At 39.1% G+C, this 25195-nt stretch overlaps 1 protein-coding gene across 1 annotated transcript; it reads left to right on the top strand.

Moving 5' to 3' along the window:
• Window positions 1–1212: 1212 nt before the first annotated feature.
• enpep (glutamyl aminopeptidase) lies at window positions 1213–23643 on the top strand (the record flags this gene model as incomplete). Its single annotated transcript, XM_080011751.1, has 20 exons — window positions 1213–1841; window positions 2560–2701; window positions 3142–3276; window positions 3496–3616; window positions 4361–4515; window positions 8226–8339; window positions 8722–8856; window positions 9228–9293; window positions 12761–12826; window positions 12971–13131; window positions 14194–14276; window positions 15486–15622; window positions 16087–16142; window positions 16259–16409; window positions 18544–18617; window positions 19805–19909; window positions 20374–20547; window positions 22024–22164; window positions 22440–22521; window positions 23497–23643. The coding sequence occupies 20 exons, from the start codon at window positions 1213–1215 to the stop codon at window positions 23641–23643; spliced, it is 2874 nt and encodes a 957-aa protein (XP_079867877.1).
• Window positions 23644–25195: the final 1552 nt, after the last annotated feature.

Genomic DNA, 25195 nt, shown 5'->3' with positions numbered 1-25195 from the left:
CAATGCTTGTGAAGATCAAACTGAAACAAATTTTTGAATGCAAGCGTGGGGTAGTTCAGGGGATGGAGCTTCACCAGAGATTGACATGTGTGGGGATGAGAGCATGACAAAATAACCTCCATTTATAGGGGTTAGTGTTTCGTCTTATAATTGTACTAATACATATATGGAAACCATCAATTACAGAACCCAATGAGGGCAGAGATAAGATATGTTTTTAATTAACACACACAATAAAGATTCTCATAGGATTAAAGAAATCCAATGTGGACACAATGTAGAGGAACGGCACACTGAGACATTTATAGCGCATTTAATGGTATGAACACCTGTAGCAAAACTGCTATTATGTAGTGTAATCCCGAACTGAATCGTAAATTATTTAATAATGGCCATCATCAAAGATAATGTCTGCCTCCTTTTCTGCTTGGATCCCATTTCCACTAGTAAAATGAAACTTGCCTAATATGTTTCAGGGTTACTTCAAAAAACAAATCTATATGAAGAAATATATGTCCTATTAAAATCCTTGTTAATTTTGCTTAAAAATATAGTCTGCTGTGGTAATACAGCAACGCTACAATTTTTTGAAAACAAAGCTGTATTAAAATAGTTATTATTACAAAAGCTATTTCAAAATCCCTGACAAATTCTTGACAATAAAGATTTTATTATATATAATTTACAATTAAGACATTATTGTCTTTTAAGTATTTAATATGGTATTGTGCTCAATGTCAGTAACAAGATGAGAACGGGGTATGAGGTTACAAGTCATCAATTTGTAGCTGATAAATAATATCTTAAAAAAATCTAAATATTTTATAGTCCTTAAACAGAACAAATAACATTGACCCAGTTTGGTTTCACAGATTATATTTTTAAGTAACACCAAGTGAGTGATATTTCCTCAAGCTCACCAGACCCGCCTCAGCTGAGAGGTAATCACGTGACCAACCAGCCTCCGCATAGTTTATTTATTTGGAAAAAAAAAATCCACATCGTCTATAATGTACTTTGCACTTTTGGCAAACACATAGTAAAGGATAAAGCCCCTCATAAAGACTTAAATTTGAGCGCATACACCAAACAGATGACAGACTTTCAGAGGCGATTGACTCATGTACAGGTGAGAGGGGAACCGATCAAAGAAGAATCTCTACTTTTTTCTTTTTTTGGTCTTAACTCAGGCCAAAAGTTGGCCATCTCGCAATGGAGAGCATGGACTTTGAGAAGCGCACAAAGCGCTACTGCATTCGCAGCAAACATGTGGTGTTGATCTGCCTCACCGTGGTGGTTTGCTCTGTGGCTGTGGGTCTCGGGGTGGGCCTCACTCACTCTCCATCCTCTCCAGAACCCACCGTGGAACCTCCAAAGCCCACCACTGGGCCCCAGCCCCCACCAGTCGATATGGGGCCCTGCAAGGCTTCAGACGACACCAGCGGTGGCTGGAAGGATTTCCGACTCCCTGACTATGTGAAACCTGTGCACTACAACCTTCACTTGGAACCTGACCTGGACACTGACCTCTACCAGGGAAGCGTGGAGATCCATCTGAAACTCAGCCAACCCACGCGTCACCTGTGGCTCCACATCAGGGAGACATTTGTCAGCACCGTCCCGAGGCTGCAGCTGATGAGCGGAGCCGATCAGAGACAAGTAGTCGTGAAGGGATGCTTTGAATACAAGCCACAGCAGTATGTGGTTGTAGAGGCCACGGAAGAGCTTGCGGTCACCGGTCTGGACGAAGTTTACATTCTCAGCCTAGATTTCCAGGGATGGCTCAATGGAACACTGGTTGGCTTCTACAGGGTTATCTACATTGAGAATGGCATCCTCAAGTAAGTTATTGAGTGTATCTCCGTCAAAAGTCAACAGTGCAGAAGGGAGAAAGTGCAACATCGGCAACTAAAGTGTAAAGGTGCACACATGAATTTTTTGTCACGGTGGACATTTCCAGCTGGTATTGACGTTGATGTTGCCCCAGTCAAAGTAGTGTTCAAAAGGTTTAATGGGGCTGTAGTCTACATCCCATTTGCGTTATATTTGTATTAAGAAGAAAATATTTATTTGTAAATTTATAATAGCCCAAAACCTTTTCAATTTTTATTTAAATGTTAATGACAATGTTAATTGTAAGCGGTCTAAGTATGGGAGCTTTGTCAAAACTGACAAATTTACCTCTATTTACTTTCCTTCTGTGTGCATTGCATACCACTTTAATCAATTTTACAACATTGCTGACTATTCTTCATGATCAGATTGGATTTGATACAACTTTTTTGTCCACATGGAGAAATGGCCATTACTGCGGCAACAAAGACAAACAAAACAGAACAAACTTTACTGATGTAAAATCAATGGATCATTACTTAGCCTATCGCCAAGGCATTCTCCAGTCCATTCAAAGCAATAAGTACATTAAAAATAAGCCAAAATAAAAATTGCAATTTGATTGTAACTTTGTGGTCATCCCATTAATTTGGCCCCTCTCCAATATAAGCTCCTGCTTAAAAAGAACCTGTTCCATGTCTCATTTAAACAATAATTGTTTGCCAGAAAAATTGCTGCAACGGATCATGAGCCGACAGATGCCCGCAAGTCATTTCCTTGCTTTGATGAACCCAACAAAAAGGCCACATATAATATCTCCATCACGCATAATGATGCATATCAAGCTCTCTCCAACATGCCAGAGGAGGTATGAATCACCCGTCAACTACACATGGGAGGTTTTCAGATGAATCAATTTGGGAGTTCGAATAAATACTGTATATGTATCAGAGACACAAATGTTCACAAACATCTGCATACACAAAGAATTTGCTTGAGTGGAATACATCATTAAAGGTAAATTGCTTAGCTTTTGAGGTGCTGTAAAAAAGTTTCCCTAATTAAATTCCATTGTCTGCGTATAGATTACTGAAGTAACCGAATTTGATTGAGTATTTCAAATTTTTGTTCTAACCCCCCAACATGTGATTATTTTGAAAGAAAAAATACATCTTCTTGGCTTCTTGGCTCTCCACGACAGGATTTTCTTATTTATGTTTATATTGTCGCATGTAATGTTTTTCTACGGAACTGGCTTTTGATGATGTGGTTAAAGCCATTAAAATTCCTTTCCCCTCTAACTTCCAGGTAACCCCTCAACCAGTGGCCAACAAAAAAGTGAAAACATCCTTCCAAAAGTCAGTAACAATGAGTACATATCTGGTGTGTTTTGCTGTGCACCAGTTTGCCTTTGTGGAAAGATTTTCTGCACGAGGAGTTCCTGTGAGTATCCCCTTTCTCCTAGACCATGTCAAATGACATACTGTGTGAAACAAATTTCTTTCACATTTGGCAATACTGACATTCATTCAGTCAGAATGCAATAAATGCAAACACACACACGCACACGAACACGCACAAGCACAACCATGGACACACACACACACACACAAACCCAGCTATGTGATTAACATTTTTTCTGTCTGTCTTCTCTCTTTGCAGTTAAGAATATATGCACAGCCGAGCCAAATCAAAACAGCGGAGTATGCCGCCAATACAACCAAAGTTGTTTTTGACTATTTTGAGGAATATTTTAATATGACATACTCCATCCCAAAGTTAGGTAATTTCAGGAATCCATCATTATCATTCTAAATACTATGGTTTGTAGCATCTGTAAGGTTTGCTCTTGCAACCACAGAGCCTTAAAAAGAGCAATAAGGAATCATTGTTTTTCCCCGTTTGGGATAGTTGAATAAAATGTACTCTTGTCTTAATCAAGATATACAGAGAGATTACATTGGTATGCAATGCCCCTCACCCCCGTCCAGGAAGAATCTAGTCAAGTCTAAATTTCATTAAAAGGCCAACCTTTGTTGCAAGCTCATCACAAGGACTTCAAGATGATCTCCCACATTATTCAAATAGAAGCATATGCAATTAAAGACTAATATTTAGCCAGGTGATTTCCACAAATGGTGGTTCCTGCTTGGAAAAAAATATGAATACAGTAACTACTAGTAAGCACTGCACCATATACTACCTATCTACTATCCTTTACAACTAGACTGCCAGTAAATGTCCCAGTGGGAGGAAGTGAGGGCTTCACCACATTTTTTCAATGCAAATAGTTTCATTTAAAATATGAAAAGTAATTTACTCACGATGAGCCCTGAACGTTAATCAATACATTGAAATTTGTCGTAAACATCCAATAAACCTGCAACTTCACGTTAAGTACATGTGTAAGAGTCCTTTCAGGAGGGCCATTAAAAAACTGTTCCTTTGGACCTTTGTCTGAAACGAAAACAAAGACGCATCCAGTTCAATGTCAACCTGCGTAAACTCCTTCTGTGTCTTAATTTAGATAAGATTGCCATCCCCGACTTTGGCACAGGGGCAATGGAGAACTGGGGACTCATCACCTACCGGGAGACCAACCTGCTCTATGATGAGAACGAATCCTCCTCATACAACAAGCAGCGGGTGGCGACCGTTATTGCCCATGAGCTGGTCCATCAGGTGAGGATTAAGCATGGGGAGTTGGTAGCATTATACAAGGCGACTTTTAAAGAATAGCTTCCCCATTTTTCAACCATGGACTCATTCAATTGTTGGTTCCTGTCCATAGCACAGCCTCGCTGAATGCCATAATATTGAGAAATGTATAAACGCCTTGTTGCAGCTTCTCACTATGCTGAGATGCAGTCTAATGGTGCAAATATTTAAGCTCAAATTAAAAACGTGGTCTTGGTGCCATCTGCAGGTGGGGACAGCCAGCACTGACAACCGGAAGGGGAGGCAGCTGCAGGAGATTGAGGTAATGAACAGCATCTTGAAAAGCTGGTGTGGTGTCACTTCTCTCTCTCTTGACAGCGAGGGTGGGCTCCATTCCCAAGAAAAGCAACACAGCAGCACAACTGGTTTTTCGTTCAACCTGCCTCCTGGTCCATCTCCTACACCACAAACAACAAGAGACTTGTTACATGAAGTCTCTTGTCGTTTGTGGTGTAGCAGAATGGAACCATAGCCCAGTCGTTGCTGGTCATTTATTTCTTAAAGCTGGTCTTTACAGACCAACTGAAAATCACACTTGCAGGCAATTGTTGGTACATTTGGGAATGGAGCTCAGCCTTGCTGTCAGGAGAGAAGTGACACCACAGCAGCTTTTCAAGACTCTGTTAATTACCTCAATCTCCTGCAGCTGCGTCCTCTTCCGGTTACTAGTCCTCACCTACAGATGGCGCCAAAATGACTTTCCATTATCACAATCTCGTTTTCAAAATCGGCAAGCTGGCCTATCATGGTATCAAGTTGGTTACAACATAGATTTACACTTGTGATAATGCCTACATTGTGACTTTCAATCCAGTAGGGGACATGTAGGGGGTAAATTCAAAAGTTGTATTTTTGGGATTTTAATTTAAACTTGGTTTGATGCAGCCTTTGGAGGGAAAGACGTGGGAATTCCAATTCTGTTATCACAAAGAGACAAAAGTTTATGATAAACCTCCAGATAAGTTCATCAGGTTTATTCTGATTTCTGAGGTTGCTTGAACAGCATAAAGCAAACAGAATAAAGCATAGCTCATTAAAAAAAATACTGGCAGTGGCCTTTTAGATTTTGTTATTTGCATTGATAAATGAAAGTAGGTCCAAAACAGACAAGGTCAAGGACAATATTGTAAACTAGTGTTATCGTTCAAGTTTTTATTGTGGTAAACATGGTAAAACCTCAACGTGATGCTGGCCGCTTGGTCGTAAAGAAAGATAAAAAGAGATTTGGCCTAGTCGGTTAAGTTTAATGAACTGTTCAAAATGTGAACTGGGGGGAGCAGAACCAATTGATCCAGAGGGGCTAGGGATAGATCCACCCATCAATCGAATTGTATTATACAGCTATACAGCACATTTCATACACGAGGAAGACTCAATGTGCTTCACATAAAAAAAAGTCATACAATAAAATAAAACAGGATTTAAAACATTTAGTCATTTAGCAGACGCTTTTATCCAAAGCGACTTACAAGGGAGAATAACATTCAAGCTACATTGCGACAGAGACATTAGTGTAACAATAAATACTGCTAAGTAGTGCTAAGTAATTGAAAGTTAGGAGAGGAGGTACTCTTTGAAGAGCTGGGTCTTCAAGTGCTTGAATTGAAAAATGCATTAAAAGACTAAGCTAAGAAAGCTAAGAAAAGTGCAATGTATGTGCTGCTGTGTAGTTACATTTGAATAAAGAATAAAGATAAAAGTGCAATGTTATTGGAGTTTTAGCCGAAAGCAAAGGTGGGAACAAACGTTTAGATTTAGATAGAAAGTCTAGATTTAAAAGTACTTAGGGTTGGAGCAAATCTCAAACCTTCAGGATTCAGGATTCGGGATTCAGGATTCAGGATTCAGGATTATTCCAGCTATGAGTTGCATAGTAGCTAAATCCTGCTTTTCCATGTTTAGTTTTGACTCTGGAAACAATGAACAGACTGGTCCCAGATGATCTTAGCAACCTAGAGGGTTCATATAGCGAAAGCATTCCAGTGATATAGTTTGGCACTAAACCATTTAGTGATTTATAGTTGAGCAGCAGTGTTTTGAAATTAATTCTTTGACATACCAGGAGCCAATGTAGGGATTTAAGAATTTAGTAATGTGTTCAAATTGTTTGGTCTTTGTTAGAACTCCAGAAGCAGCATTCTTAACAAGCTGTAGCGACCTAAGAGCTTTTTTCCGGAAGACCTGCAAAGAGACCATGACAATACTCTAACCTACTGGTAATAAAGGCGTGAACAAGTTTTTACAAGTCTTGTTTGGACATGAGTTAACTTAGTCTTGCAAAGTTTTTAAGGTGGTGGTAGGCCGATTGTGTTACTGACTTGACATGGCTGTGGAAATTTAGATCTAAATCCATAATAACACCAAGATTGGTGGCTTGGTTTCTGGTTTTCAAGGATAGCGACTCAAGGTGTAAGTTTACTTCCAGCATTTTTTTTTTGGAACTGAAAACAATAGTCAAATTTTTTATTAGTTTATTCATTTTATTTAGTTGAAGGAAATTCTGGCACATCCAGTCCTTGACTTGCTCAATGCACTGGCACAGCAGATCAATAGGACGATAGTAATTTGGTGATATAGATATATAGATTTGGGTGTCGTCCGCATAACAAGGGTAATCAATATTATCATTTTGCATAATTAGAACTAGTGCATGTAGAGGTTGAATAAAGACGGTCCTAGGATTGAACCATGGGGAACTCCACAAGCCACGATAGTTAATTCAGATAAATAGTTGCAATGGAGACAAAATAGTTCCTGTCTTATAGATTTGACCTGAACCAGCTTAAGACTGTCGGAAAGCCTAACCCAATTTTTTAACCTGTTCAAAAGTATTGAGTGGTCAACACTGTTGAATGCTGTACTCAGGTCTAAAAGCATCAATGTTTAAATTTTACTGGAGTCAGTGTTAAGACGAATATCATTTACAACTTTGATAAGTTGTGTAACGAATGTAATGTAACGAATAGCGTACTCTGGCGATACAAAATGTGATTTGTGTGTAAAATGTGATTTTATGGGGGATGGTAGCTCAGGCGGTAGAGCTGGTGGTCTAGTAATCTAAAGGTTGCTGGTTTGATCCCAGGCTCCTCCTGCTAGCATGCTGTAGTGTCCTTGAGCAAGACACTTAACCCCTAATTGCTCCTGATGGCTGCGTCCGTCAGTGTTTGAACAATTGTAAGTCGCTTTGGATAAAAGCGTCTGCTAAATGTAATGTAATGTAAAGTGCAGTTTCAGTGCTGTGAAGGGGTTGAAAATCTGACAGGAAGTTGTCATCGCGGCCAGTTGAGGCCAAGAAATAATTAAGTTGGACAACTTTCTCGATGATTTTACTAATGAAGGGTAGATTTGATTAGTCTGTAGTTGTAATGATAGACACATCTAGGCTCCGCTTTTTTATAAGGGAATTAATAACTGCAGTTTTAAAGGCTTTTGGAAAGTTGCCTGATTGGAGAGAGCTGTCAATTATTTGCAGTATGTCTGTTGTCAGGCAGCCAAAAAGTTTTTAAAGAAACTGGTAGGTAAAGCATCGAGGCAGCAGGTGGATGGCTTAAGTTGTGTCACCGTTTCCTCAAGGGTTTTGGAGTGTATGACATTAAATCGTGTCATCGTTGCCACGTTAATTTTTTATAAGCATTTAAGACTGGTTCATGTTATACTGTATATCGTTCCTCTAGTGGTTTGGGAACATAGTGACGATGGACTGGTGGGATGACCTCTGGCTAAATGAGGGATTTGCCAGTTTCTTTGAATATATTGGTGTGGAGAAAGCTGAACCCACTTGGGGAATGGTGAGTATTTCATTTTTTATATATAAACTATTCCAATATGACTTTTGGGATCTTCATTCCACATGCTAACCTTCACAGCCGCCACTAAAAGCAATTTCAGTTTTAAATTTTTGGTTCACACGGGAGTATATGGGCGTTTGGGTGATTTTACAATCTCTACCTACCGCATAAATAATTACATTGACACAAAATATTGAGCTTCTGCTATCGTCCAAAGTGACAAGGCTAACACTGCAACAATGTAGCTAACTTGTGTAAATATGTACATACAGTATATACACACATCAACCAGCTTCCTTTTTAATATTTCATATATTCTGGAGACATTAGAGCTTTTTTGGTCACCTAAAATATCCTTGGTGTTTTGTTATCGACAAAACAGCGTGACATCATGATTATCAGCGACGTTCTGCCTGTCATGGTGGAAGACGCCCTCCTGTCTTCTCACCCCATCATTGTCAATGTGTCGACCCCCGCAGAGATCACCTCAGTGTTTGACGGCATCTCATACAGCAAGGTGACATTTTGTAGTTTTCGCAATAACATGTTGAAAGTTTTATCTTTTAACTTAACTCTTAGTTGAACAGCTGCTTTCAAAATTGAACTAAACCATTAACGACTGACTTAGGTAATGTTGTTATCTATGACCCCCCCCCCGTTATAGGTGCAATTTAATACAAAAATCACATTTGAAAATGCATGAATTAAAGATTGAAGACACATAGACGCTGTGTTCCTCTTCAAAGAAAGAAGAAATTTGAATCAAGCTAATTATCTGTCAGATAGGTTTTTACTGTCTATTTGAAGAATTTTTTTCTCACCTACTTTATTCTTTGACAGCAGCTCAATTCTGTCCACATTCTGTTGAAAGTTGTGTTTCATTTTTAGGGGGCTTCCATTCTCAGGATGCTGGAGGACTGGATGGGCAGAGACAAATTCAGAGATGGCTGTCGAGTAAGTCAGAGACAATGCCTTCTCTTTGAAGATAGCAGGCCTGATCCGTTAACTCATATTAATAGTCTAATAGGATATAATACAATTAATGTTAACAGTTCTGTAACAATTGACCTAATACTCAGCCTAGTTACAGCAAAAAAAGTTAGGGAATATAGTGCAAACGACTGTTGTTGTTAGTTGGATGCTAAACAAACCAAAACTTAAAACAGACTTGCCACAAATGAAAAAAGCTGCCGTGAATGTCCCTTTTGGAATTGAATAACTGCTCCATCACTGTCCTTTTATAATAATCCCAAATAAATGACAGGATCCGGCTTCCGAATCCCCCTTTCAAAATACTCGAAACTCTAAAGAGAAAAACAAAAAAGATTGGATCTCACCGGCCTCCCAGATGATTATCCAGGCCTTCATCCAGTGTGAAGAGTACTGTGGTCTCCAGTAGATGCCGGTGATGTAATTATTGGGCTGAATATTGTTTTTATTAGGGTGATAACCACAGAAAGCAAAGGCCTACTCCTCCTTGTACATCTGTCTCTCTTTCTCTCTCACGTTTCCCCTGGGATGCCCCAAACGCTATCCCTTCATCTCCTCTGCTCTCTTTCCCCCCACCTGTTTAAAGGTACAGTGCACAGTTACCTGGGAAGTGATGTGTGATGACAGTGATGACATGACCGTATTTTATTTTACGTGGTTAAGGGGATATACACGCATGACCGATAACGCAGATAAAAGTTACACCTTGCAAGGGATTATTATTTTAATCATTAAGTCTGCATAACCCACTCACACTTGTGGTGGTGTGAAATTCCTAAATCAAATTATTTTATCCTCGGATGTGTCATGCACAAATCCAAGGCAAGCATGCCTTCAAACATTCTCTACACACTTTCTTTACATCTAGGTTTTTATAACTCTTCTGGTTGTAGAGCACAGTCCTCCGCCTATAGCTCTGGGGACATGGAGGCCTTGAGGAAGACTAGATATGACCTTTGAAAGCCATCAGAGATGCCAAAAGAGTCTACAGGGATGAGCTGGAGTTGGACTACCACAGTTCCGACGCATGTGGTGTGGACTGTGCACCATCACAGACTATAAAGGGAGAAACAGGAGTGATGCCCAGCCAGCCGCCTCTCTTCCCAATGAGCTCAAAACCTTCTACGCACGGTTTGAGGCGAGCAACACCATCCCGGCTGCAAGGCTAGCGGAGGACCAGCACTCTGTTCCTATCTACGGCTGACGTGAGGAGAGCTCCTAAAAGAGTAAACTCTCGTAAGTCTCCAGGGCCTGATGGCATTCCGGGCCATGTCTTCAGAGCGTGCGCCGACCAGCTGGCGGAAGTATTCCCCTCCATATTCAACCTCTCCCTGATCCAGTCTACAGTCCCCACCCTGCTTCAAACAGACAACCATTGTGCCTGTTCCAAAGAAACAACCCATCACCTGCCTGAATGACTATCGTCCCATAGCACTGACCTCTACCATCATGAAGTTCTTCGAGCGGCTAGTCAGAACCCACATCTGCTCCTCCATTCCTGACACCCTGGACCCCCTTCAATTTGCATATCTGCTGAACAGATCTATGGACGGCGCCATCGCCCTGGCAGTGCACACCACCCTCTCCCACCTGGACAAGGGCAACACATGCGTAAAGATGCTGTTTGTAGATTACAGCTCAGCATTCAACACAATTGTGCCCGCTAAGCTTGTTCCCAAGCTCAGGATCCTGGGTCTTAACACCTCCCTCTGTAACTGGATCCTGGACTTCCTGACGGGCAGACCCCAGGTGCTGAGAATGGAAAATCTCTCCTCCTCTGCACTGACCCTGAGCACTGGAGCCCCTCAGGGCTGTGTACTCAGTCCCCTCCTGTACGCCCTGTCCACACACGAATGTGTGGCCACGCGCAGCACCAACACCATCAAGTTTCGGGACGACACCACCATCCTAGGTCTCATCTCCAACAACAATGAGTTCTCCTCGTGGACGATGATCGTGGACTACAGAAAATGACAGCATGGGGGGCACGCCCCCATCCACATCGACGGAGCTGAAGTGGAGAGAGTCTCATGCTTCAAGTTCCTCGGTGTGTCCACCAGTGATGACCTCTCCTGGTCCTGGCAATCAGACGTGGCAATAAAAACTGCCCAAAGGCGCCTATTCTTCCTGAGGAGACTCAAGAAGTTTGGCATGTCTGTCAGGACTCTCACCAGCTTCTACTGATGCACCATTGAGAGCATTCTCACTGGCTGCATCACCGCCTGGTACGGCAGCTGCTCCGCTGCTGATCGCAAGGTTGGCAAGGCTGATCGCTTGTTGGCATTATTGGTTGACACCTCCCCTCCGTGCACGGCATCTACCGCACACGATGCCTTAGGAAAGCACGGAAAATCATAAAGGACTACAGCCACCCAGGCTACGGACTATTCACCCTGCTGCCATCTGGCAAACGTTACCAGAGCATCCAGGCACGGACTATCAGACTCACAAACAGTTTTTACCCTCAGGCCATCAGGCTTCTCAACCCGCAACATCTGTAGTCACCTATGTGAATTAAATCTACATCACACAACTACATGTACATATCCACCGGCACTCCTTCACTTTATATTTATATCCATATCTTGTGCAATAGACTGACCTATTTCTGTTGGAACTGCTACATTGTTCCAATTATTTTAGTTTCCGTTTTTGGATTATTTTTCTTATTTTCATTTTATGTGCATACACTGTGACCTCTTGCCCGTATTTTTAACATTGACTCTTACTTTTTATTTATTTTTTAATTTTTTTAATATTCGATTCTTATTTTATTAAAAAATATAAAAAACTCCTCCTTATAGTTGCCTTGTTATGTTATCTTTTTATGCCCACTACGCAGTTGTTGCCTGTCATGCCCCAAGAATTTCATTGTACCGAATGACCTTGTGTTGTACTGTACACTTGACAAATAAAACAGTTTGAACTTTGAACGTTGAACTTTGTAGTATATTTCGGTTTTCAACCCTGAGGCCCCGTCACGACAGGAATTGGCGGTGTGAGATTCCTTTTTTGCAAAGTAGACACACAAAGTATCAATGCTAAAGCTATACTTTGTTAGTAAAGTAGCTAGTTCGCCAGCTATAAAACAGTTAAACAAACAATAAGCGAGTCTCCTAACTGCAACCCAGACTGAGATTATTTTCTGTATCATTGCTGACGGCGCAGAATTGCATAAAATAGGACCCTTACACACAGATAATGTGATAGCTTCATCTATTTTTGATTTAATTTGTATGACAGTGCCCAAAAATATATATATAATACAAAATAGTTAATGTAATTTCTAATCTTATAATGTAGTCATGAAGAAAAATGATCATATTTGACTTTTCATATATTCAAACGCATTTTAGATATGTATCATATCTTTCAATATATTCTTTAAATTATATTTTGACAATATCAGTGGGTGTCTTTCTTCTCAACAGAAATACTTGAAAGACTACTACTTCAAGAACGCCAAAACATCCAACTTCTGGACGACTCTTGCTCATGTATGTTTGAACTCTTGTGCTTCTTGAAATCTCCAATTGTCATCCTGATCCTAAATCATATCACTGTAAACAGTCATTCATCATTCTGAAGTCTTGCATATGAGTTTTGACAATGGGTTGCCAGAGTCTCCATTCTTTGGATAGGTGAGCGGGTTGCCAGTTGCAGTGGTGATGGACACTTGGACCAAACAGATGGGCTATCCAGTGCTTGACCTGTCAGTCTCAGAATCTGGTGCCAAGCTGACCCAAAGACGCTTCATCTTGGATCCCTTAGCTGATGGCACTCAGCCTCCGTCACCACTTGGGTCAGAAATATTCCTCGACTGAGAATCAAGTGTGGTGTTCATTGTGAAGTATGGCACTGATTGAATGTTGAACACAAATATTGGTTTACAGAGCCACCCAAACATGAAAAGTGACAAGTTCACTCTGTAAACTCATTAAAGTATAGGTTCGCCATTTGCCTTCTAATGGGCAAACATTTTTATGTTGTCAAACATTCATTATATGTTACACTGAAAAAAGATGGTCGTAAACTGTGCATTTGTTCTTTTTTTTAAGATTTTATTGTTTCTTTGCACTGCCATTAGAGATGCACTGACCTAACAGACTAGGAACAGGAAGTTGCGCTGGTTCAACACACCACCCACTAGAGTAAATGCATTTTACGGTAGCCAACATTACGCTTTTGATGTACTGCAGCAATTAAAAGTAGTTTGGCTTACTATTGTACAATATGTCAGGTTTTCCAAGATGTTATTATGTTATCTATTACTGTTATTGCTTTTTTTTGCGCTCCATGAGAGACACACTGACGTAACAGACTAGAAACAGGAAGTCCCCCGTTGTCCATCCTACTGATGCCGACGTAACTGTGGCAGTTCTGGCTACCACACGCCACCCAAGTGACGTTTTCAGGACCCTCCAGCACAGAGACACAGAAGACGGTGTTGTAGACGCACAGTTTATTGTAGAGAGTTGGCTTGTTGTAATTAGCCAGGAGCAGAAAGAACATGTCATGACAGGGCTCTTATCCTGAGTATGTGTGGGGATGGCGGTTTTACCTGCTGCCCGTTAAACCAACCAACGAGCAACAGGTATGCAGCCACTCCGACCAAATCACCTAGATCCAGGTCAGGTGTGACTGCTCAACCAGACCATACCCACACCACAGTTACACTTTAGATTTTCATACTGCATCAAATAAAATGTGTATTGTATATGTTTAGGCTAACACCTGACTAAAATTGGGAAAGTTGTGTTTGATTGTTTGATGTTTTAGTGGTGCACACTTACGATTCACTTGATAAATGAGTGCTAGACTATAATGTACAAGTCATAATTGTTCTTTTTTTTTTACATGACAGCTACAAGTGGACAGTTCCTGTGAAATGTCAGTCTGTGAATTCCACCTTGAACAGGTTTTATATGTTTGACAAGACAAGTGCAGGTACTGACAAATTTCATATCATTGAATCCCTTTCAAGAATTCTGAAATTAATATCAAAATAATTTCAAGTTAAAATATTTGTGAATGATAATTTATTAATAACAATAAAACATTTTATACTGAACTATACTTGAAATTATAGGTTTGCAACTTGGAAAATAGACATTAACTCATTGTCTATCTGCTGCAAATTTTTGTAAATATCATTGCAACTACAATTTTAAAATATATGCAACTAGAACTACATAGGGCGCAGCTCCTCCATTAGGCAGTCCAATTCCTGACAGCATCACTTGCTGTCATAGCAGTGATACATTGAAGTGTATCCTGATACAAATTACAAACACATGGCCATTAAATGTATCAAAATAAACAACTTATTAATACTTATAATAAGAATTTATAATTATTAAGATTATTATTATCAACATGTTGACCTACAAGCTGAGACCTTTTTAAAATCATGTTTGGTTTTGTTCTACGTCAAAAATCCAACCACGCCATTGCAGTGGGATGCCATGTGTGGATTCCAAGACCATTCCCAATCTAAATGTAATAAAATCTTTTTCTTTTTTTTTTTTTACTTCATCATAGACACAGACACAACACATATTAGCGAAAGGTTTCATCTTGAAGGTTAACATATTATGTAAGTTTGACAGATTTCAGTGGACCAAAATAAGGTGAACTGTTTTAGACAGCCTTGTTACTTTAAGAGGGGTGACAGTGTCAATAGAAGGTGCCACTTAAAATGACCAAACATATAATTCAGGGCTTCACAAATTACATATGTAAATTCTGACAATGCAGGTATATTCCCCAACTAAAAAAAACCCAAGTAAAAGTAAACAGGAATCCCACTTTTACTTCATGCTAGTCAGAACAAAATTTTATACCCATTTCAGATTAGTTTTAGATTTAGTGTACGTCTCTGTGACAATCTGCAACCGAGCGGTAGGTTTCTCAGTAGCAGACAATTTAGCAATGTTGTGGCTTGAGCAGTTATAAATATTAGGAAAAAACATTTCAATTTCAAGACTTGGTTTGAAAATCGCAAACCTATACTTTAATATAACAATTTTTATGAGAGGAGAACCAGAAACCTGCATAACAGTTCACCCACAACAGTAATTATTTAGCATCTTAATCTATGATTTGGGCCACTTTTACTTACAGTTTAAGTGAAAAGTGTGCTGTGTCAATTTCCAGAGCTCTACATCTCCAACTACTCCGTGACAATGGATGGACTGCTTAAGGTGAACAACGATCACATTGGATTCTACAGAGTTAACCACGAGGAGCATATGTGGACCAGAATAAGTCAACTGCTTCAAACCAATCACTTGGTAATATTACTGGAACAACAGTAAATATGTGTGCACAGAATCTCTTCCATGAATCTGTAATTCATGAAAGAGTGTGAATTTGTGATTCACGATTGAATACAGGTGTGAATCACAAAAATGATTTAGTTTCACAGGGAAACATACTCTGCCAATAGAAATCATTTCTGCAAGTAAAGGCTCAAATATTTTCTCCTCTTCCTGAATGCATTCTTGAACTTATTATTTGGACCGAATACATTTTTCCAGTCCAGTCATTTCTGACAAGTAAATACAAACTGAATCAAAACAAACAATTGGAAAATCGAACAACTCTTTTTACTGAGCGACTCCTCAAGTACCGATTCAAACTGACAGAAAAAAAAAAAAGCCAAACCTTTCCTCGATTCAGTTAAATAGAAAAGATTTTAATGATGTACTATGTATCTGTGGAGACAGTGGAAAACTTTTATTTTATTGCCTGACAGGAGTTTGATGCAGCTGATCGTGCCAGTTACATTGATGACGTGTTTGCTTTCGGCAGGTGAGCTCTCTGAGGGAATTCAAAATTGTTGCCACCAGAGTCGGGCATAAATGAGATGTCAATTGTTTTTGACTGTCAAAGACATCAACATTCTTACTGTTCGCTTACTTCTTTAGGGCTGACATTCTAGATTATGGAAACGCCTTCAACCTGACAAGGTACTTGTCAAGGGAGTCCGATTATATCGTGTGGGATCGCGTGGCCTCTTCAATTGCCTACGTTAACGACATGTTATCGGACGACGCTGGACTCTACGGCCGATTTCAGGTGATGAAAGCGATATGCCTTTGAACCTGATTTAAAAAATCTAACAGGCTTATTAGATTAGAATAACTATTATTATTATTATTATTATTATTATTATTATTATTATTATTATTATGTTCAACAAAGTTTAATGAGGATTATTGGCCCTATATACGCCTGACAGAACCATTTTGTAGTTACAAATTTAAAACTCAAGGTTTTGAGTGCATGTGTTCTGCTGAAACTTCATATACACCCATCAAGTAGCCAATAAATTATTAAGTTGAAAAGTGTGTTGTGGGGTCATCTTCATTCATATCATAAAATATCAGAGACTAAATCAGCTTACCGAAGGCAAAGGAAAAGGCATACGACGAGTTGTATGAGAGGTTGGACTGTAAGGAAGGAGAAAATGACTTGTACCAATTAGCAAGACAAAGGGACCAAGCTGAGAAGGATGTACAGCAAGTGATGAAGGATACTGATGGAAATGTGCTGACTAGTGAGGAGAGTGTGTTGAGAAGGTGGAAGGAGTACTTTGAGGAGTTGATGAATGAAGAAAATGAGAGGGAGAGAAGAGTGGATGATGTTGGGCTGGTGGATCAAGAAGTGCAGTAAATAAATAATGATGAGGTGAGAACGGCATTAAAGAAGATGAAGAGTGCATGGAAATGTTTAGGTGAGATGGCAGTGGCGTTCCTAACAAGACTGTTTAACACCATCCTGGAAAGGGAGAGGATGCCGGAGGAGTGGAGAAGAAGTGTACTTGTACCCATCTTCAAGAATAAGGGAGACATAAAGAGCTGTAGTAACTACAGGGGAATAAAATTGATCAGCCACAGCATGAAGCTATGGGAAAGGTAAGTGGAGGCTAGGATAAGAGGAGAGGTGGGGATCAGCGAGCAGCAGTATGGTTTCATGCCAGGAAAGAGTACTACCGATGCAATGTTTGCTTTAAGAATGCTGATGGAAAAGTACAGGGAGACCAGAGGGAGTTGCACTACATCTTTGTGGATTTAGAGAAAGCATATGATAGGGTGCCGAGAGAGGAAGTGTGGTATTGCATGAGGAAGTCGGGGTGTCAGAGAAGTACGTAAGAGTGGTACAGGATATGTATGAGGGCAGTCAGACAGTAGTAAGGTGTGCAGTAGGTGTGAGGAAGGCATTCAAAGTGGAGGTGGGATTGCATCAAAGATCAGCTCAGAGCCCTTTCTTGTTTGCAATGGTGATGGACAGGTTAACAGATGAAATCAGGCAGGAGTCTCCATGAACTATGATGTTCGCGGATGACATTGTGATCTGTAGTGACAATAGGGAGCAGGTTGAGGAGAGCCTGGAGAGGTGGAGGCATGCATTAGAGAGAAGAGGAATGAAAGTCAGCAGGAGTAAAACCGAATACATGTGCCCGAATGGAAGGGAGGGTGGTGAAAAGCTGAGAATGCAAGGAGTGGAGGTGGAGAAGCCGGATGAGTTCAAGTACTTGGGGTCGACCATCCAAAGCAGCGGAGAGTGCGGGAGAGAGGTGAAGAAGAGAGTACAGGCAGGGTGGAGTGGGTGGAGAAGAGTGTCCGGAGTGATCTGTGACAGAAGGGTTCCAGCAAGAGGGAAGGGGAAGGTCTACAGGACGGTAGTGAGACCAGCTATGTTGTACGGTTTAGTGGCGGTGGCACTGACAAAAAGGCAGGTGGCTGAACTGGAGGTGGCAGAGTTGAGGATGTTGAGATTTTCATTGGGAGTGACAAGGATGGACAGGATTAAGAATGAGTATATTAGAGGGACAGCGCAGGTTGGACAGATTGGTGGAAAAGTGAGAGAGGCCGGATTGAGATGGTTTGGACACGTGTGTAGGAGAGATGAGAGTCACATTGGGAGAAGGATGCTGAGGATGGAGCTGTTGGCAAGAGGAAAAGAGGAAGGCCAAAGACAATGTTTATGGATGTGGTGAGGGAGGACATGCAGGCAGGTGATTGGTGTAAGGGAGGAAGATGCGCAGAACAGAAGGTATTGGAGGCAGGTGATCTGCTGTGATGACCCCTCACAGGAGCAGCCGAAAGAAGAAGAAGAAGAAGAAATCAGCTTACCGGTGAAATGTCAACGCTATGGTTTGAAACAGCCAAAGAAGACTCAGAAACCTGTTCATTTACGTTTTTTTCAGAAACTTTTCCGTCAGCACGTCAGAGCAATCTCACAACGGCTCGGTTGGATCGATCATGGAATGCAGACAGAGAGGTACAGACAGCATCTGTGTTTCTTTGTTTTTCTTTTACCAGTCTATTATGACGTTTATATGATGTTTACTTTCACTCTTCTAGTGTTTCCTCCCATTCCCATTTGACGTGTTCCTGAGACCCAGCTAGCTAGAAAAGATGCCAGCTAGGTTCCGGCAGCACGGCAACTACTGCTTTCCTCCTGTGGTCAGGGGCAGGCTAATTTGAAGAGTGCCCCAATTCTTAGAGTGCCGCTATTCAGCGGTCCAATGGGAAACCGATGCTTGACTTCAGTATCGCATGATACATTTTGCATTATACTGTGTATATATAATATACAAAATAAAAAAAGATAAAAACTAAAAATACAGGCAGTCCCCGACTTAAGAACACCCGTACTTGCATACCGACATCCCTAAAGCCTGATGTTTAAAAAAAATCAAGTTACATACAATGGTTCATACTTACGAATGGGCAAACTACTTTGTGCAATGCTGAAAATACTACGCGTTCTCAGCGGTTCGTCGGCCTGAGGGATAACAGTGCCACGCCGTCGTCGGTCGTTCTCTCTCTCTCTCGCTCTCTAAAATTAAAAATACTGTACTCAACTGTAGTTACATTTATTATTATTATTATTATTATAATTATTACTTTATTCTTATATTTAAGATGCTTTAGGTAAAATACTGTGTATACTATATACTAAGACAAACATTTGACCAATTGCCACTAGATGTGAATGATACGTAACTGTTCTAACTTACATAATGTGTCGACTTAGACAGACTTAATGCAGAACTTGTTCGTAATCCAGGGACTGCCTGTACATGAAAAATTTTCAGATCGTTTTCATTTTTATATATATTCATATTGATTGTTTTTCTCATATTTTTAGGTTAAGTTACAGTTAGGTATGTTGTATATTTTCCACATTTTCCATAAATTTCCACTTTCTTTCTTTGTTCGTATTTTGATTTGTATTGCTTTATTATTATTATAAATAATATAATAATATTATAAAAATTTCTACCCGCATTTGGTTCTCAGCAGGATCACGCGTATAAATGCTACAATAAATGCTTATTCAATCATACTGAACTTCTAAAAAAACCTGCTTTTATACTAATTAATTTCTTATGGTTATAGTTATAGAAAAAAAAAAGTTATAGTTATTGGTTATGGCTGGGTAATGCCAAATTCTTCTGCCAGGCTTCTGCGGGAGACGGTGCTGGGTATCGCTTGCCAGATGGGGGATGAGGATGCTCTGACCAAGGCATCGCTGATCTTTGATCAATGGATCATTGGCAACATCAGGTATCTTACATTACGACATGTTCAATATCCAACAGCATTTGAAGCACATCATGTCAGAGGTTGCAGTCACTGTTGTTTATGGCTCACATAATAATCTGAATTCAGTATCAGTGTTATATGATGCTGAAGTCTTACTCAAATTTTAATTCTGCCTGGTACTGTTTTTGTCACTTAACTAGCTTGATGATGGATTTTTGCTACATTGGTTCCACAGCTAAACTCTGTAAAATATGACAATGTCACAACATTTTTCCATCATTTATGAAATGTGCAATTTCTTGAAGTATATTTTATCATTTTTTCAACTGGTTTTGTCACAGTTTGTTTAGTAATGTCATTCACAGTCCTAAAATAACATAGTCATCTCAAAACATAAGTATCACAGATCCCTGAAGAGGCTGACTGACAAAACTTACCAGCTCGCCAAAGAAAAGGGAACGGTAATCTTATATTTCACATTCTAGCCATGTTGCAGTGAACCTCCGACTCCTTGTCTATCGCTACGGTATGAAGAACTTGGGAGGTGAAGTGAAGTGGAACGTGATGTTCCAGAGATACAAACAGTCCACCTTGGCCCAGGAGAAGGACAAGCTGCTGTATGGACTGGCATCTGTCGAGGATGTGTCCCTTCTACACAAGTAAATATCTATACAAGACAAACCTTCCTTTACAAATTTGAGCCCCAAATCCTAAAATGTTGGGGTACTGCAGGACTGGACCTTCCTTGGACCACTGGCTATTCTTGCCATGAGGACAATGATATGTGACAACCAGTCAATGCTTTTTCATTTTACACTGGAGGTACTTGTGATGATGATGATGATGTAATGAAAAGACTGCCCATCACTTACCAGAACATAGTTTACAGATGATAGTTATTTTCTGCTCGAGGTCCATCTTTTTAAATCCAAGCTTAAGTCCAAGCTCTAGAGGAGCAACCTTTTTCCAAAATATGTCTTCATCGATTGTCCATGCCTCATGAGCCCTGCTTGATTAACATTTCGATTTAGGATTTAGATTCAGATTTAGATTAAAGATTAATGATTTAGATTTAAGTTTCAGATATAGGATTTCTATTTAATATTTTGATTTAGGATTAAAAGTTACATTAATATTTAATGTATATTCAGGATTTATTTGTATGTATAATATTAAGATTTAGAGTTAACATTTAGATTTATAAAATTCTTAAATGTATGTATGTATGTATGTATGTATGTATGTATGTATGTATGTATGTATGTATATATATATATATATATATATATATATGGGATGGTATCTCAGGAGGTAGAGCTGGTCGTCTAGTGATCTAAAGGTTGCTGGTTGGATCCCAGGCTCCTCCTGCTAGCATGCTGTAGTGTCCTTGAGCAAGACACTTAACCCCTCATTGCTCCTGATGGCTGCGTCCGTCAGTGTTTGAACAATTGTAAGTCGCTTTGGATAAAAGTGTCTGCTAAATGTAAATATATATATATATATATATATCCGTGGAAAATGGTGCAATGTTTGGGATGAATCTGGAAACAAACGACAACAAATAACCTGTCTCATCTTTTCAAACATGTTTGTTTGCATGTAAACATTTATTCTCATATAAAATGGAACTGTATGCCCATTTGTTTTCTATCAGCCTATAGTTGATAGAAAACAACTATAGTGCTGTATATCCCAGTGGTATATAGAATATCATTTGGGACAGTTATTATTTTTCTTTAGACAGTCATTTCATGGTTAATCTATGACTGTGGTGTTTTTACAAGCCATCAAAATAGCCCAATACCAAAAGCAGTTGCATGAAATTAAAAAGTTATACATTAGTTATAAGTTAATTATTAGTTAAAAATATACATACAAGTTAGAGATTATTTTGTCCTTTTTTATCACCCCAACCCACCACCCTCCTCGGTCTGCAGAAAAGCCAAAAACTTGAAAAGGTCGGGAACCCCTGGTTTACACCCCTCCCTATGTTGTGGAACATATTATGAACGACCACAAAATGACACATTTTCCTCATTCTACCTGTAAAAACAATTCAGTGGATTCTCATCATCTTATTTTAGCAACCCATATTGTTTGCCAGTGAAGTTGATGGTATATGTGATGTTCTACAGGTTGTTAGAGGCATCTAAGGATGAGAATGTGGTGAGGAGCCAGGATCTGTTCACCGTGGTACGGTATGTCTCTTTAAACCCCTTGGGCAAAACCATGGCCTGGGACTGGACCACCCTGAACTGGGATTTTCTGGTCGAGAGGTCAGTGCAATGTGGGGGATTTGAAGGACTTGGCCTTGTCTCGGACTTAACTGGATTGCGCATTTGTTCCAAAAGCACATCATTTCACATGAATTTCACATGTGGTTAATTGGGAAATTATATAAGATCTCATGTGGTTTCACATGTGAAATCATGTGACATGTGAGCTTTGGTCTGGGTACTTGACTTGGAATGTGGTCTCGGAATCGATTACCCTTTTACCACGGAGTTTTTTTTCTTTTCACCAAAGCTGTAAATTTACTGTTGCCTGACAGGTACACCATTAACGACAGGAACCTTGGTCGCTTGCTGAGTCGCATCACGACTACCTACAACACAGATCTCCTGCTGTGGAAGGTCAGAACAAAGCTTTTAGCTTTGCATGTCTGCAGTCAATAAAGGGTTATCTTAGCTTAGTCACCATGGTTACCGTTTGGCCAAAACCAATTGTGACGATTGTATAAAATCTTTGAGTATGTTTCCATTTTAATATTTTATTTGTTTTATTTTATCAGTAAAAGCAAAAAAAAAAAAGATGTTGCAATATTTTATCAGAACTACAGCAAATCTCTAATGAAAATTTTCACAAAAATCTTTTTTTTTTAATCTTTATAAACCTTATTTCCTTCATTCATATGAAAAATGTCATTGTCCAATAGCAGGGAATTAATCTGATGTCGCTGTAACTGGCTCGACCAACCTCTAGCACATGCTGAGCTTTTAGTTTCACATAATCTGCTGGTTGTTTGGCCTTGATTCAACCTTTTTTCTCAAAGTGCCAATCAATTAAAGTCAATCAATCCAACCACAATTTTAATTGAAATTGAATTGCTTTTTGAAATGAAACTGAAACCACTTTCTCTATAATTAAATTGAAGTTGAATAAATCCATCCAAAACTAGCTGAAAAGGGACTGAAATTTAAAAAAAAATCTTGCCTTTGTTTCATTGTTTATAAAATGCACTTAACTTTATGTGAAATGAAATATTCCAAATCGGACTGAAGGATACATGTAATTTGAATACATTTTTTAACTTGCTAGTTCCCATCATTTATAACTGTTCATATAGCACAGCCTCGCTGAATGCTTTACTAGTGAGAAACATACCACTCTGCTGCAGCTTCTCATTGTGCTTAAATGCAGTCCATGGGGCAAAAGTTTCAGCCTGTTACACAGTATGTTAAATCTCCTGGAAAACTCACATTATAGTCATGTTTCTTTGTGTATTTTTTTTAACAGTGTTCTAACAGTAACATTTTATACAGAGCTCTGCCGTTTTTGAAAAAATGTAATTTCCTGAATTCACTGTCCACAATGGCTGTATTTTTTAGATGGAGCACTTTTTCAAGTTGAAGCCCAATGCTGGTGCAGGAGAAATGCCCAGAAAGCAAGCACTAGAAACGGTGAGGAACAACATCGAGTGGGTCCGGAGGAACAAGGGCGAGATCAGCACCTGGTTGACAAACAATGTCCCATAAAGGCAGTGTTTTGTGTCATTGCCTCAGAAAATCCAATGGAAAATCCAAAATCCATTGGTAGCAGGATACAACTTACTTTTCTATCTGTGTTTATTATTTTTTCAAGATGACTATTCAAAAGAAAGTAAATAAATGATGTCAAAATCTGTTTTTTTTTCTTATCTTTAAATTGATCTCTATATGTATACATAGAAATTATATCATATTGTAATTTATTTTATAATTACATTATGATTTAATTGCATAACCATTATCAACAAATTCCATGTGTGACTGTACAATTTTTTTTTTTTTACAAAATGCACTTCTAAGTCTTTCTTTACCTGCATGTCTCATGTGTAACTTATTTGCCAACATGATTACACTATTAAAAAATAACGAACAAACAAGAATATAAATATAATTAATTTATTTGTACATTATAACTTTTACTTGACAAATAGAACAATAAAACATGCTCCGTAAATTTTTATGAATAATGGAATAATGACATTTCTAATGCAAACCTTTTTTTTACAGTCCTCAACTAGTAGCTGGAATACAGATAAACTCCCTTCCCCAGCATAAAAGTATTCATCACCAAATGATGATGGTAGACAAGTAAAACAATGTTGAAAATTTGACTTTGATGTCACATATTCATTCTTTATTAGGAATTAAAATGATTACCTGTGATTAAATAAATAAAGAAAAAAGAAAAAAAATCTTTATCTAATTACAGGCTGCTCTAGGTGGGAGTTGGGTTAATGTAAATGAACCCCTACTCTGACTGCTGCAACAGAGGGCTGGTTTAGGTAGGAGGACTCCTTGGTATAGGTTATTGAATTTTGCCACGTGTGCAGATTGTTAACCCTGTGTGATTTCAGTGAGTATTCTCCTCAATTTTAAATGAGGATATTACGGATTTCAGGTTTCACATCTTACCACTTGTTGTCCAAAGTCCCGATAAATGGAAGGAGAAGAAAAAACGTGGGTTTGGCAATTCCGCCTGCCACACGCCACCGAAGTGGCATTTTCAGGGCCCTCCAACATATTATTATAATATTATTTTTCAAGTATCTGTACTTAAGTATATTCAGTTTCAGAGTGAATATACTTCAGACTGAAAGACTTTCAACTTTCACTCCACTACGTTTCAAAGCAAAATATCTATACTTTTTACTCGACTTACTTTACATTACGTCAGTTGTTTTTTTATCTTCATTTATATACATTTAGCTTTGAATAAATTGATTTATATCCATGTACATTCGGTAAATCAGGAGTTATATTTATATCTATAAAAAGCGAGACAAATCAGGATATGCTGAGCACTCATCTGCAGAAAAAAAGGCACTGTAGTACTTTATGCCGTACTATAGACTGAATACACCAAGTCATTTTACTTTTAATACTTTAAGTACATTAAAGAGCTACTTATATACTTTTACTTAGGTAGAAATGTGATACTTTCACTTTTACTGTAGTTATTTTGTGTGGGTGCACAATTAAGTAAAGGTGCTTCTTCCACCACTGGATGTACAATATATGCGATCCTGGTACATATCACACA

The sequence above is a fragment of the Zeus faber genome (assembly GCF_960531495.2).
Source record: "Zeus faber genome assembly, chromosome: 13".
Classification (NCBI taxonomy): Eukaryota; Metazoa; Chordata; class Actinopteri; order Zeiformes; family Zeidae; genus Zeus; species Zeus faber.
This window is presented reverse-complemented; position numbering and strand designations above follow the sequence as displayed.